The following is a 15763-nucleotide window of genomic DNA, read 5'->3' on the forward strand; positions in this document are numbered from 1 at the left end:
CTTTCTGCTGGTTTTGTTCTTATTTTATGTGAAAAATCTTAGTTTCTTCTTTGCCTTGTGCAATTCATGACAAGTGTTTTTCTCTCCTTATGAACAAGCAGAGCAAAATCTTTCCTTTATTAATGTGATTTCTTTTGTCAAAGAAAAATTGTACCATCTTTGCACTGGGCTTCTAGATGCTAATACCAAAATCACACTTGATTTACTTAATCATAAATAGACAAATACAGTCACACCATACAAATTTAAAAGCTTATATTCTGCTGTATTTGTGTTTTAATGTAAGTTCTCAGAAAAATAAGAAAGTTATTTAAACGTCAGCCTGGGTAGAGCTTTGTTGCTGGTTATAAAATAGGCAAAAAATGTTCTACTTGTATGCTTTGCAAATGCCTTTCTAGCCGCTGTAAGTTTTTAAAAAGTGTTAAAAGAATCCAGAGAGAAAAAGGCTGGTATCTTGTACCTGTAAATACCTGAAACTCTTATCAGCAAGCAATTCAACAACAATGAACCACCAGTGTTATATCTCGTTTTATAGTGCTGTTTGTTCAAGAATATCATTAAAATTCGGAATTTCAGTAGTCTGACCAAATGATCTTTCCTTCCATCTTTTTCTGACAGGAAAAATAAGATTTGGAGTTTTGAACAAAAGCACTGTCCAAAGCATTTATACCTGCCCATAGTGCCTGCCCATCTATGCCTGCCCCCATAGCACATGAAGTTCCAATTCTGAGAATGAATGTTAGCTTCTTAATATCCTTAGACGTTTCTCCAGATGATAGATACCTTGTAGCTCAAGTTTGATACCATTTACCTGTGGTACTTTTGCATTTTCTTAGTGAAATAAATTGACTCTTTGTAAATTTAGACGTCTGTGTGAAACTTTGCAGAATTGATGCCATCCCTTGCTCACTAGCTTATCCTTATGAAACTGTATATGCATGCAGTTACAGCCCTGAAAGCAAACGTTTGTGTAGGAAACATGGCCTTATAGCTGTGTAAAATGGGAAAGAAAAAGAATCTGGTAACTATAAAACGGCTTTCAGAATATGACCTGAATTAATTGAAGTGGCAAATAATGCCTGAAGCAATGGTTCTGAACTGCCATAACCATTTCATTGGAAGTTAATTCAGTTGTGAATGAGAATACCTTAAATGTCAAATCTTAAACTGTTTTACTGCTTTTGAAAGCTTTTAAATAAATGATGTGTATTTTAGAGATCTATACCAGTGTTTTGTAAGTTGGGGCTTCAGGCTGAAAAATGAAGATCCAAAACTGTTGCATGTAACATAAGCAGACCAAAGGCAGATGACTTGTATTTAGCTTTTAGAAGATGCCCCTTTTTGGAAAACATTGTTCTAAATAGAAAACATTTCTGTATTAATTTGCAAGTGAATTTCTGATGCATTTTGTACATTTTTAGTGCAGAGTTCTATTTTGTGCTTAACAAATCGGCCTTTTTTTTGTTCTGTTTTAACTGCAAAAGCCTCTCATATTTGTGCATACATTTTTGAAATGTTATGTTCTTAATCAAGATATTTTTATTTATAATAGTATTTTCTTCTTGTGTAGAACATCTGATGAAATTGCAAATGGAAGAGCTTGTAGAATTTCTGCAGGAGACTCTAGCTAAGGATTTCTTCTATGAAGATGACTATGTAATAGAACAGCTCCAAAATTCTATATCAGAATTGAAACGAGCAAAGTTGGATTTACCAGTAGCTGGTAAGATACTTGTACAGATGCAGATTTAGATACTTGGAGCTTTTTACACCTTGTCCATTTTTAAAGTGTTAATTCATTCTGGTAAAGACTGTGGAAATGGTTGTCTCTTCATCACTGCATACTTATTTCTTCCAAAATATTTTACAGTTGAGAAGCAACACCCTTCATTTCATGAGTTCTGTTTTTTTTTGCTCATTGTTCTGTTTACTGATTACAATCTAATGGCACAGCACTTTAAGACATCCCTGATCTGATCTGATAATTCTGATGTATAAAATATCAGAGTTTCCAATTATTTGAAGCAACACTATTGTCTGAGAATACAAATAATTTCGTAGCATGTACAGCTATGAAACAAACATCAGGTCAGATAGCTGGTCCAATCCAGTTTTTTAATTCTTTGTAAGTGATACAGCCTCTGGGTATTTAAGTGAATTATTTTCTTCATTTTTGTTCACCCTTTGTGTTCATGCTTTGTGTTCAGTTGCAGAGCAGTAAGTGTTGTTTCTCAGGATATGACTTCAGAAATGTCTGTAGGTTCTCTTCTTCCTGTACTGAGATTCTGTCATCTTTTTGATCACTTTTCTATCCTCTGCAAGTGAACTGAATTTTGTTGTGATTATGCTTAATTCTTTTTTTATCCTCATCAATTTGTAAAATAGTACAGGAGAAAGAAACCTGTTTTAAAATAAAATAAAATAATGGCAGAAACAGCCTTAACTTTGAAGTTGTTATGGTTAGATTACAGAAGTTAAGAAATGTCAGAATAAAGGTTGCCTATGTAGTCTGGTGACAGTTTCCTCTTGAAGCTCTTTCAGTATGGAATTTCATTTTTGTGTTTCAGTACACCTTACTTACTGCATTCAGTACTGGAGTTTCAGGGCTCTTCATCAGGAGGAGATATGTATGTCTCTTCTGGTTCTTAGTGGATCTCTCGGACACGCAGTCAGACACTCTGTGTGTTTATTTCCCATCACCTTGGCTTCTTGTCCCAGTTTCTCTTGCTCCACATTCTTATGCTTTTCCCTCATTCTGACTTTTTACAACGTATCCCCCATTATGCCTTCTCCTACCCAAGATAGAGATCTAAGTCTTGCTCCTAATTGCCTCCTCGTCATTCTTGTTTCTTCTAGTCATATGCTTATTTTTTTTTAGTGAGTCTGCAGCTCTTCTTCGTGTTACTGCTCATGCTGCTTCTTCCCCTTTCTAATCACAGCTTTCCCTGCTTCCCTCCATTTTCCTAAGCTAGGTTGCAATGTTTCCTTATTCTTCAGAACAAGTTGCACTTTTCAGCACTGCCCTTCAGTTGTCAGCTTTTGTTAGACATCTTGTCTCAGCTGATGCTTGATCACAGTGACTGGATGTGAGTAAATATGTTAATGAACTACTTTGTCTTTTAACTTCAATTCCAATCCATTTTGGTAGAGGAAGATAGGTGCATTGGAGTGCTTTCTGTTGAACTGTAAATACACAGTTATCAGTGATTGCATGTGAACAGAGAAGATTTTTTGCTGCCTTTCAGAAACTCAAGTTATTTTTAGTTCATGGATGTGGTCAAGTAAATTTCAGCAGTGTGGATTGTCTGTTTTCTACTTGAAAATGTGGTAGCTGAAGAGTTATGGGACGTTTTGTAGTTTACTATGTGATGTAATTCCTGTTTTTTCCACCTTGGAAAATAACAGACACAACTTATGGTGAGAGCTTTTGTGGGAAATACAGTAAGTAAAACTAACACTGTAAGTTTTCTTGAATGAAATACAAATAAATAAATGCAGGCATTTCCTATCTGATTTATGTTTTAGGGTTTTTTTTGGGGGGGGAAATGTAAAAAGCCTTCAAGTGAAATTTTGGTTCAGAATATTGAGTCTTAGCAAAACAACTAAAGGAAGCTGTCTGTGATGTCAAAGGCCATAAAGTGGATACCTTTTTTGATACACAGGGAGTCATCTTATAGAAGCCAAAAGCAAAAGTTAGTGAACAGCGAATGCATCTTCTTGAAGCTGAATGTGAGTTGTATGGTTTCATATTTTGTATGTGTGAGTCTTGATATGACTACCTGGCAGGAAACTCACTGTTTTAATCCACGTTGTTTCTTTCTTTTGGAAAGCTAAAGGAACATCAGTTGCTTTAAAAATGTCGTCTTTTTTCCAACATGAGTGAGGAATCACAGAATCACAGAATTGTAGGGGTTGGAAGGGACCTCCAGAGATCATCGAGTCCAACCCCCTGCCAAAGCAGGTTCCCTACAGCAGGAAGATTGAGCAGTAAAATAAAAATAGGAAAAACAGTGCTCAAGTGAATTATATTTTGTTGCTAGATTAGGAAGTGAGTTTTTGTTTCCATTTGAAAGTAGCCTGGGAAAGCCTCACAGAGTAACTATGAAATACTTTATCCTAATCCTTGGAAATCTGGTTGACTTTTCTGCTGTTATCTGTAGTTAGGTGAAGCTGCATCATTGTTCTTCGTATGAATTTCGCAAGTCTTTTTTTTTCTTCTTTCTTTCTTTCTGTTTTGGTGTTACTAATCACTGTCATCAGGCAGTAATGTTTTTGCACAAGTTCTCCAGATTTTGTAGACATTCAGCTTTGCTCACTTCTGTCTCATTCTACCATCTTTTCTACCTTCGGTCTCTTTTTACTATTTTCCATTTAATTTCATATAAAATTTATGAAATCATTTTATGTCATGCAGTGATATGCACAAAAATACCAAACTGTTCATTTAAGTATTCGCTATAGCCTGAAAAAAGGATGTTTATTTTTATTTTTCAGCTGAAATCAAATTACTACTTCCTGTCTTACACTGTTTGTTTGTTTTTTTTTTTTTGCATTGAGCAATAATTACATCTCTAAGAACTCAAGTAAAAATGAATGATTGAAAAATATCTCCGTCTTACAGTTGCTTCAGTATCAGTCATCCTGGAATAGCAGAGAGCTACTTGAGCTCTGTAGAATTTTCCATCTGGCATCATTTGTTAGCTGTATGGATTTTCCTGCCCTAATAAACATAGTAGAGTATTTAAAGAGGTAATTTTATGTTACTTTAAAGTAGATGGCTGCTAGTATCTAATGTAGCTTTCCCTGGCTTGCTTCTTGCATGGCTTCTCCCACTGTATTAAGGAGTTCCTTTTTACCTTCAGAGCGCAGAGGAGAGAAGGGCCTTTATTAAACACTTTGGCACTGATGAAACCCTTAAGGTGCTCTGCCAGAACACTTGATGTTCCAGGAGCACAGCTGTATTGATCAGCCTCATTTTGGATGTCAGCTAAATGCCTTTGCCAGCACTGGGACTGTTTTACATAAAGCAGACCACAGATTTTTATGCCTTTCTCTGCTAATTTCTACTTCTAAGTAGTGATCTACGTAGGATGGTCTTAGCAACTGCAGCCTTCAGAGTATGGCTCATTACTTGCTCTTCTCAAAACCCAAGGTAGGCGTCTATGTTCCAGTGACTGTATGGAGACAGAAGTCTGAATGGATAAGCAAGCTGCTTATTGTCAGGCCTTCAGAGGAGCAGGCTGTGGCATTTATGGAGTAGACAGTCCTATAAGGTAATTCTCTTCTGACATATCCTCAAGCAGATTTAGTAGAGAAGACAATTAGTGTTTTCTAGGTTGACTGGAACACTATGAAGGGTGTCCACTTCACAGCAGGTTCTTGAACAGCACAGTCACTTAAATTCATGAGACTCCTGTTTGTATCTTCTCAAGGAGCCAGATCTGAGAAGGAATAGACAAATCTCTTCTTTCATCAAGAGATGGTGGAAAGAATTTCACTCGCATATACTGTTATTCAAAATTGCTTGATGCAGATCCTTTTCTTACCTTTCATTTAAAGGAACAGCAAAATTCTTAAAATGCCCAATATTTTGATACAAGGTGTCCTGGAAAGAGAAGACAGAGATCCTGGGATGGACTTCTTTTGTGAAAGTATAATAGACCTTACAGCAATGGAAAAGGCCTTAAGTTAGAGATGAAGTCTTACATCTTGATTTTAAGAAAATATTGCCTAATTTGGAATCTGCCATTGTTCTTTTGATCATCTGAACTATTTTAGTGCCTGGAAACACCTGCATTAAGCTGATTACATTCTTTTAGTTCTCCCAGTCTTTTCCATATTTGGAGACAATTAGCAAGATTTGGATTTTACATCTTCCTTTTGTAAATGTATACCTGCTACTTATCTTCAGAGGTATGTTTCAGTAAATTTGTTATGAGTGCTTTTTATGCAGATATTTATCTAACTTAAACACTCACCTGCAACAGTGCAGAAATATGTAATTGATCTATTAAATAATGTTGGTTTTCTGCTCTTAATTCATCTTTTGACAGCCAAAATATTGCAAATATGTGAGTCAACTTGACTTGTGTTTCTGATGGCATATTTCTTTTCGTTGTGTTTTGTTTCAGAAGAATTTTGGATTTTTCACTTGTTGTTGAAGAACACACAAGTAGCAGTTTATTTGATGCACTTCATATTTTAATCAAGTAATTTTTCTGCCTTGATTCTTCTGTGATATGGCCTTACAGTGTTATGAAGGAAAACTGCACTTACAGAATTATACTAATATAATTAGTATATTATTTTCAGCAATTTGGACCTAGGCTTTGCATCATTTAAAAAATGCTTACTGTTAAAAACTTGCATGCTTTTGTTGAGTCTGACTCAGTTCTGTTGGTTATTGTTCATAGCACAGGGAAGTGTATTTTCTGGAAGAAATACGGAGTTAGGGATAAAAGAAAGAATAGATTCCTTTTTTTAAAATTATATTTTTTTTAGAGAAACCACTTAAACACTTGTGTCACCTCAGTGACCAAGTTTGTTGACATTTCTATTATTTCTCTAAATGTAGATGTTTATGACTTTTTTTGTTTGTTTGTTATTGTCAGTATTACAGAAGTGACCCAGTATTGGGAAGGCAAGGAGTGTGTTTTGTTATGCCATTATCAAGTTGTCAAGCAAGATTTCATTTGAGCATCTCCTCCAAAAGAGGAGGAAGACAGAGTGACTTTTGGGCAGCAGTTTGAGCTTTTGGTTCAGGCGCTTAAATTTCTTTAAAATGTACCTGGACTTGTAAACTGAACAAGTAAGATGGGAAGTCACTGATGGAAAATAAATGCAAAATATCAAGATGTCTTTTTAAGAGTTGTTTTCATGACCATTACCATCCTTGAAAACTGTGTTAGAACAGTCAGAGTGCATGTATTCTGGTCCTGAAATTAAGGACTAGACTGCTATTCACCAGAGAGAGCACTTAAAGCACTTTACTCCAATTATATGTCTGCTATTCAATGCATGAGGCTGCTAATGCCTCCTGAAGCAATTATCTGTAAAAGTCTTGTAGTTGAGATTGACTTCCACTGGGTGGTGACCAAGACTTGCTAGAGTAGGAGTAAGTAGACCAAAATTTTCTTAAATATGACTTGAATTTTTTTTATCTTTTGGGGAGCAGTCAGATCTGTTTATATTTGCTTTGCTCCTTTTCATGTCAGGCAATATATTTATCAGCAGCAAACAAGCACCTGATTGTTCTTTTTCCATTTCAATTACCTCCACTTCCATTCTTCTCCTTTCTCCCACACTTTTGCCCTATTTTCTTTGTCATTTGCTTGTTTTATACTATACTATATACAAACCAGCTCAATCACTACCTTTCTTTTGAATGAAAAATAGAAAATCCTGTCGTGCCAGCTCTGTAAATTCTAATATAAACTATTATGTTTGTCTTTGGGGAAAGCCAGTAACTAAACTGCACCTAGAAAGCTGTTTTATTGAAGGAATATGGGGACAGAAGACAGAATTCTGCATCTTGTGCTAATATTGTCAGCCTGGGAAAAAATGTGGTTGCCCAGTTAGCTTCAAAAGATAAAGGCAAGTCTGATTGTGGAGGCTGCTGCCAAAACATCTACCAGCTGAGCGGGACAGCTTTGTCTTATGTTCTAGTTTAAAGTGCCTTTAAGCATTGTATGTAAACATCATGCATTGTACAGAAGATTACTTGTCCCAGAAGTATTATTAGTAGGATTCAGAAGGCCCTCTGTTCGTATAGCTTCAGATAGGAATGTACGCCTCTAATGTGAATTAGCTCAGACTTAGGGTTAACAGCACAAACAGATTCAATTTAATGCCCTTGAAAACATCCAGATAAAATTTCTGCATGTTCAGATCTCAGAAATGTGAACAATGAGTTTAGCTGTCATAGAAAAGATGATGGCTGAGAGCTGCATGAGAGGCATTAGGCATATTTGGAGTGGAAAATGGGGAGATAAGAGATGCACAGCTTGTCAGAAGAACTGGTGCTTTTGCATGCTTCTCTGGCAAGGTATGTGTACCTCTTAACAGTGGAGATGTTTGTTGTGATTTAATTTCTTACATTTGCTTCTGCACTGTGGTTTCTTTTCCTCTGCTTTTTGCTTCTCTTCCTTTTCTTTCTTTCTTTCTTTTTTGCCTGCATGCAGCATCATGTGTTTTTCTTCCCATTGTTGGTGATGGCGGACTGCTCAGAGCATTCATAGACATAGACTGCATGCTGTTTTGTGCATTTGAGGAATGTCTCCTTGTAATAATGAGCATGCTGTAGGTGTGGTGATCCTCCACCTGTTTATTTGTGTGGACTTTTCTAAACTTCAGGAAATTTAAAGAATAAAGTACTTTGGTAGTTCCACTGGAAGTGGCAGCTGCATGCATGCTTCTATGTATGTATGTATCTGTATATTTAAATCAGAATTAAATATCTTTCTTTTTTTTCCTTCAGTTTATTAAAACAAATTTTCCTTTAGGAATTGACCAGTTTGGGGGATGTCTTTGTGCTGCAGAACCATGGATCCTTATACCACTTCTCTCCTTCCAATGTTTGTTATGGCAGGAGGTGCTGAGAGCTGAAGCCTTTCTTGAAACAGACTTGAGCATGTGCTTTGTAGCTTTGGCTAGTCAACTGAGCATCCCTAGCAGCGTGGCCTTTCCTAATGTTGCAGATGCAAATGTGGTTGATTAAGCAAGCTTTCTCAGTTGCTTCAGTGTGAGGTCAAGTTAAAACAAATTCTGTGGAAGCTTTGTGGCTAAGATTTAGAGCTGTATTTCTTTTTCTCATTGACCCCTCCCTCCGCACATAAACATTACGCCATAATTTTGCTTTCTGTGAGAACTCGAGGCTCCAGTATTACCAGCCTATTAAAAGGCAGAGGCCTTGATATAGTGCTGTTAGAGTGCAAAGGTTTTCTTCTAAATGAACTACTGTTGTCTTGGAACACTTTGCTTATTGCTCAGTACATGAATTAGTTCCAAGATGTAAAAGTTTCACAGCAGAAATGCTAAGACTTCTGATAATCCCTTCACACCTGTAATTCATGTTATAACATACGTTGTCTAAACAGGGTGCACTACATGTACCTAACTGTAGCGTGTCCTTTTACCCTCAGATGTAAAGGAAAGACAACCGAAAGCAATCTTCAAAGCAGCCTACGTGGAATGCAGTAAGAATATTTGCTGTATTCTCACTTGGGTTTTATTAGAGCTTAATGGTAATTAAGAAACCTTAAGTGCATGAAATTAAAAACAAACAAACAAACAAACAAAAAAAAAAAAAACAAAACACAAAACCTACCTTAAATGTGTATTTCAAAGGATCTCGTATTGCTCTGTGTGCATTTCTTAGAGAGTAGAAAGTGGAAAAAAGGAAATTTGTTCATACCTTTAATATCTTTGTACAAACGAAGGAAGCATTGCAGGAACTACAGCAACTGATCTTGTAGTCACGTTTTTTGTTTTTCATATAGTCTGAATAGCTGAATTACAAGGATGGTATTAAAAATCATTTTACTAAAATAGTTATGCTACACTGGGAGAAACTAAATAAAGTGCAGATGCTGAGGAGCCATTTTCTAATAGCATACTATAACTGACATGGAGGTTATACGCATAGCAGCATATGAAGTCTGTATTCTGTGTAATTTAGATGACAAATATGTGGACGTACCTTGAGTATTGTTTCTTAATTCAGGCTTCATGCTATTTTAACAACTAAGATTAATAAGATTGAAAGCATTGTAACAGGCAGTTTCAATATTGGGAATATTTATTATGGGCAAAATTCAGTTTTATTTAGAAGATAGGTTCTTTAGTTTTGCTTTCCACTGTGTTAGTGAGTGCAAATGGAACCTAAATGGTGTAAATGCCTTTTGCCAAACTGACAGTAATAGACAATTTTGAAGAGATTGGTGCAGAAGAGAGTATGTTGCAGAGCTGTTAAATCATTCATTTGCAGCATCCATGCGACTCATTCATCTTCTGTTGTGCTAGCGATGCACTGTTGGGGAGTGCAAATCTACAGATCCCTGCTTCAGATTTTAGCCTGATTTGAAAACCATGGGCCCCCACAGAGATGGAGAACAAACTGATGCTTTGTTTCCAAGACCCACTCATTGGTGCCTGATGCTAAGGTCCTACCATGTAACTTTTAGTACTCTTGCATGTTTTGTGCATCACAGAGGATAGTATGCCAGGTGTGTAATTATGTAAGAGTATTTAATATCTAGAATCTTACATTTGGAGGGGTGGGGGCTTTTCATGAGTAATTTTGTTTGCCAAGGCATAGCAATGTGTACCATGAGTACTTTCAATGCAAGAGATTAGATTTGTGTATGTTAATACTTGTATGGTTGTAACTGAGCTAAGGGTTGCTTGGGGAAACAAGACTGGAAAGATTTTTCTATAGAAAACCTGGGTAGGCAGGATTTATTATATATAAAATGAAGTTTCTGAAGTTGTGTTTTTCTAAAGGAAAGGATGTTTCCATATAAACTTTGTCCTCCTGTGAAAACTCTGAATACCAAGAAAAGGGAAGTTTAATTGTTTGGCAAAATGAGGCTATATTTTTAAGTACTCTTTATTTAGCTATCTTGTCATGATTCATACCATCATTGTATTTCTCTCTGCTGTCTTCTTGCTACATCCTAGCTGGCACAAACTGTAAGTTTTCATTTAGTTTATATAGCAACTGATCCATGATGATAATTTGTTATGCTGTTACAATAAATAACACTGACCTTGGCTGCTGGCTTTCCTCTGTGTACTTCTAGCATGAACCAGTTACCAGTAATTGAACTCATACTATTGACTGTAAAAATTAATATGGCTCTCTCTGTTAGTGCAGCCATCACATCAGGGATAGAGATGTTTATGTGTCTTCACTCACATGAACTCTTATAGACAATTAAAGGGAATTTTAATTACAAATAACTAGAAAGAGTGTTAGAGTGTTAACTTTAAAATCTTCCAAGATCTTAAGTAACTTCGAGGACTTTGATGATGGAGGAAGATTTGACGGTTCTTATACAAGGAAGGAGAAGGAATTAAACTTATTTATAGCTGTTCTACATGTTTTATTTTGCATAACATTTCAGGGTAGCCGTTTTTTTTTCCTCTCTACAGTAGTGCTTTTATTAATAGGTGCACAGTAGGATTCGTTCAGCTGGCTTTAAGAAGTTGTTTGTTTTTGGAAATGCTGAACATTGAGTAAGGTTCAGATTCATAAATGTAATGAGAAGTATGTGACCTTTTCTACTTGTAATGGGAAAAGTAATTCGTTATACAATTAAAGAAGTTATGTGCAAGTAGATGTGATAAAAGACTTTGGCTAAGATCATGAAGGGTGTTGCCTTCTAAGGAGAGTCTGGTGTGGAAAATTCGATGTAAATTGTTCTACAAACAAAAATCATCAATGAATGAAGCACCTCTTTATTCTTTCTGTAGTGGCAGTGCGGGTTATTCTGAATCCCCACATAGCTGATGTTTACTAATGGTTGTTGTGATGTATTGGACTCGGCAATGTAAGGACTTACCAGAAGTGTCAGAGTTCTGTAAATGATGCTGTAGAGTTTGGTGAGATTTGCCCATTGAACATTTGTTTGAGGAATCAATGTAGAATTTTTCTGATAGAAGACTTAACTGAATAAAATGGTGATTCTGTATAGTATCTTCTAGTTATGATGTAGACTTCTAATACTGAGGCATTTCCTAAACAAGGACTGAGGGAGAATGAAGACAATTGTGCAGATGTTAATAAATGTTAACTACCCAGAAAAGTAGTGAGAGAAAGTACCAAAATGTCTGCTGGAGAGGCTGTACGTGTAAGTGCAGAGCTGAGCGCATGGTTTACCAGAGGCAAACAGTAAAAGATGAGTGCATTGAAGATAGTGGATTAGAAGAGGGATATCAGAAAGGGTCTTTAAAGTGAAGAAATTGGTTTATTTAATTAGATGGGGACAGTGCTGGGTGGGGTACATACAGAATAGGTAATGCAGCCAAAATATTACGGAGGGAAATTTTTAAAATTTACTTATTTTTGCTATAGAGTTGTCAATGAGCAAAAGCTTGCCCATAATGCATTAGCTTCAGGGGGAAGGATTAGAATGCCTGGTTAAGATGGGAGCCTAAACAAAATCTTTGTTCAGTCTCAATAAAATACTTTTGAGGTTTGACAGAATGGTGACCCAGACAGAGGCCTAGATAATTGAATTTGTTATTTTTAGTTGCACCACCAACAGAACAAAGAAGACTTCTGTTCAAATGTGAATTTATGTTATTACTGTTCTTATTTTAGGTAAAGAAGATGAATTTCCAAAGAAGCCGTTGGGGCAAATTCCATCAGGACCTCAGCCTGCTATGCTTAATTCCACTCCAATGCTTAATGGACAAAATAGCACTGGTACACAAACAATAAGAAGGACAGAGAGGAGACCATCTCCTGTAGAAGAACCAGAAAATTCACCAAATAACCGAAAAAGAATTAATTCTCTGGAAAAACAACCTTCCTTAAAACAGCAGAAGTCTCGCCCGATAGACACTCAGAGTAGTCAGTCTAAAAGTGAGGTTGATGCCAGAAGAAAACCTCAGCCAACTGGGCAAGACAACTCAAAACAATATGATAATGCAGCTGCTAACCAAAATTCTAATGCTACTTCACATACAAGAAGGGAATTTGTACCTAAGTGGAATAAACCGTCTGATATCAAAATAATTGAAAAGACTATGAAACTTACGGCGGAGGTGAAAGGAAGGCCAATAAATAATTCTGTTTCAAGTTCACCACCAAGTCCTACAGAAACACAGCCTTTGAATGTAAAACAAAAGATGAGGGTTTTGGATGCTGATGAGGGTAAGCGTGGGTCTAATGCATCACAGTATGACAACGTTCCAGAAGCTGATAATGAGAATGAGAATCCTGTTGAAGAGATGCTTGAGAGAGTTCATCCACAGAGTCCTAGGCATGTAGCATATACTAACAGTCCAAGAAAACAAACTGAAAAAATACCTGTTCCATTAAAAACGTCCAACAATTACACCTTTACTTCACAACCCAGATCTCCAAAATATTTATTGCAATCTGATGGATCACCTCATGGACTAAACACAAAGCAGCTGCTGCCCTCTTATAGCAATCCTCCGACTTACCATGGAAATTCTCCAAAGCATATCTCCAGCATAAGCAATACAAGTTCTATACCTCTTCATTATCATGGGAATCGAACCAGCCCTTCTGGTAGGCCATATGGCTCTTTTATTTCAGCAGATTATTCTCCTGATAAATTACAAGTGAATTCCTATCCTGCGGGTCGCCAAAATCCTCTTTCACCAGCCCCTACTCGGATAGATGTAGCCCCTGTCGATGCTTACACCAGCAACTTGAGGTCCCCTACAGGTGTCAAATTCATAATGCCTCCAGTGGATTATTTACCAGAAGACAGAAAGTGGCCAGATGCTGCTTACGTGTATAGACATGAACCGTACAGGCAGCCCTGGAGCCAAGACGTTAACAGGGGCCACTTGGATAACTTCCAGAAATACCAGCATTTTCAGTCAACACCTTTTCAAGACCATAGTCTTCCTGCTGTTTCTGTGGATAGCTCAGTAAGATACAGGACTTCACCAGCCTTTGAAGAGCAAGGTTCACCACAATACCAATATCCAAATCCATCAGCCCAAGTCCAACACTACCGAAATAGAAATGATGGATTATCTATGCATGAATCTGTGCTTCTCTGAAAATGTCTGTTCTTATTAAAATGGCAAGATCCAAACCCAGTTATACAATACTGTGTTAGTAGTAGTCCACCTCATTTCTTCTATGAAATGTGGACAGTTCATGTGACTCTGCAAAAGTAACAACGCTATTTCAGAGCTGTTTCAGACTTTTCACTGAAGGCTAGGTGAGTTCTTAGACTTGCATTGAAGCTATTGAAAGTGATCTGATGCACATAGACATAGCAATAAGATCATATACACAATATGGCTAACACTGTCATTTTCCCTCAATTGAAATAACTTGTGTTATGATCTTTCTGCCTAAAACCTAACGCATTTGCGAGTTTTATTTTGACTGACATTGTTAATGCACTGTATTAAGTATGTGTGCGTGAGTGTGTGCTTACATACACAAATGCATCTGGAAAAGAACTAAAGAGCTTAAATGTAAATGCATTTAACTTTGGACAGAGGTTGTGAAGTACTTTTATTTCGTGTTAATTTTTCTTTGTAATTTATTTGAGAAGCCATTCATTTTGAATGGGAATTTCTGTCATTTTTATACAGCTGCCTCAGTATCCCAGTATCTGTTCTGGGCAGGAGAGATACTTCGGGATTATTAATTTAAATTTATGTGAGAGTTAATTTCCTCTCCTTTGACTACTGTTTGTCATTTTCCTCAGCAAGAAGGAGCAGACAGGCAAGAGCAGAAAGCCAAAAGCATCTCTATAATCTGGCTAAGGAATGGTGCTTAAAATTCAGGGCAGTCTCTAGTTTCTTAGGTGAATTGAAAGTGGATAATTTTTACCTTTGCACCTAAATCTACCTTCAGAATGTCATATATGCAAAATATTGGAGCGCAGTAGAGTAATGCCACATCCAGAAATGGTGCTGCACCCTTCACTTTTTGCCATGCTGTGCTGTCGAACTAAACAAATTGGTTGCAAGGCCAAATCTCATAGGTATCAGAGGATTACTGGCTCCTTGATGCTCTCAAGAAGCACACGCAGGAGATTGAAACTTGGTTGTGACTTGATATCCCCTGAGCTGTGTGCATGTGCAGTGTCCTTTCTCTTAAGCTTTGTCATGTCAGTTCTATTTTGTTTCCCCCATCCCCCCCCAAGAGCCACACACTCGTGTCTGTGATTGGGCATGGGCTGCTGAGAGAATGTGTTTGTTTTTTTTTAAACTCTAAAATCAACCTGACTGTTAATAGGAAGCTTAGACGCCTGGTAAGGTGTTTTTAACGAGTGTTTGCAGCTTCTTCTGCTTTGTGTTTTCCTTTCACTGACTGTGAAACGGGGGTGACAAAAGTGCAGGTTAAAGTGGCCCGTGTAGGATGAGCGCCGGGTAGGAAGTGCTGGATGCACCGACCTCTCATTGAAGCCAATGGGAGTTGAGGCAGATAAGGATCTTGCCAGAAGAGGTCCTTGGAGTGCTTAGCAGAGAGATTTTCTGATGCTTAAGGACCAAGCATTTGGTATCACCATCAGTTTTGGATGGTTTAGAAGGTTGTCCTCTTATCTTTTGTTTTGTAAGATTTGTGAATTAAAGACATAGAAGTGGATTATTTTTTTTCCTTTAAAGAATGAGCTTTAGTGCCTATTATTGCTGCAGGTTGGCTCTGTAAGTTTTAAGGTACAGAAGTAAAACAATTTTTACAAATGGAAGTAACATTTACTTAGTATATTTCAAAACCTTGTTGTGTATATGATGTGTCTGATGTAATTTTTAATGAACTGGGCAATTTTATATTTTAAGGATTGCAAACTGCAGCGAAGTAATGGTAGCAAAGCACTACACTGAAACTCTAAAATTGTGAAGATAAATATGACTTGGGATTACCTTAGTTCTGATTGCTTATAGCAGCTTAGAAATGTATGTATATAATACTGTGGCTAAGTGTAATAATCTCAGTGTTTAACGATGGTTCTGTAACTCATAACAAAGCTGTACAATTTATTTGTGCAAGCAACACAAAGCTCCAAAATATGTATCAGCAGTAGTAAATACTGTAGAT

The 15763-nt window shown here is 36.9% G+C and overlaps 1 protein-coding gene across 1 annotated transcript in view; it reads left to right on the top strand.

Moving 5' to 3' along the window:
* USP6NL (USP6 N-terminal like) overlaps positions 1 to 13764 on the top strand; it is a gene marked incomplete at both ends in the record, with an annotated part of 86673 nt that extends 72909 nt beyond the window's left edge. Inside the window, 2 exons of the mRNA XM_079535069.1 lie at positions 1571 to 1723; positions 12323 to 13764. Of these exons, the coding sequence (XP_079391195.1) occupies positions 1571 to 1723; positions 12323 to 13764 (1595 nt within the window). The remainder of the gene's footprint in view (positions 1 to 1570; positions 1724 to 12322) is intronic.
* Positions 13765 to 15763: the final 1999 nt, after the last annotated feature.

Source organism: Tetrao urogallus (assembly GCF_951394365.1).
Source record: "Tetrao urogallus genome assembly, chromosome: 1".
In the NCBI taxonomy this organism is placed as follows: Eukaryota; Metazoa; Chordata; class Aves; order Galliformes; family Phasianidae; genus Tetrao; species Tetrao urogallus.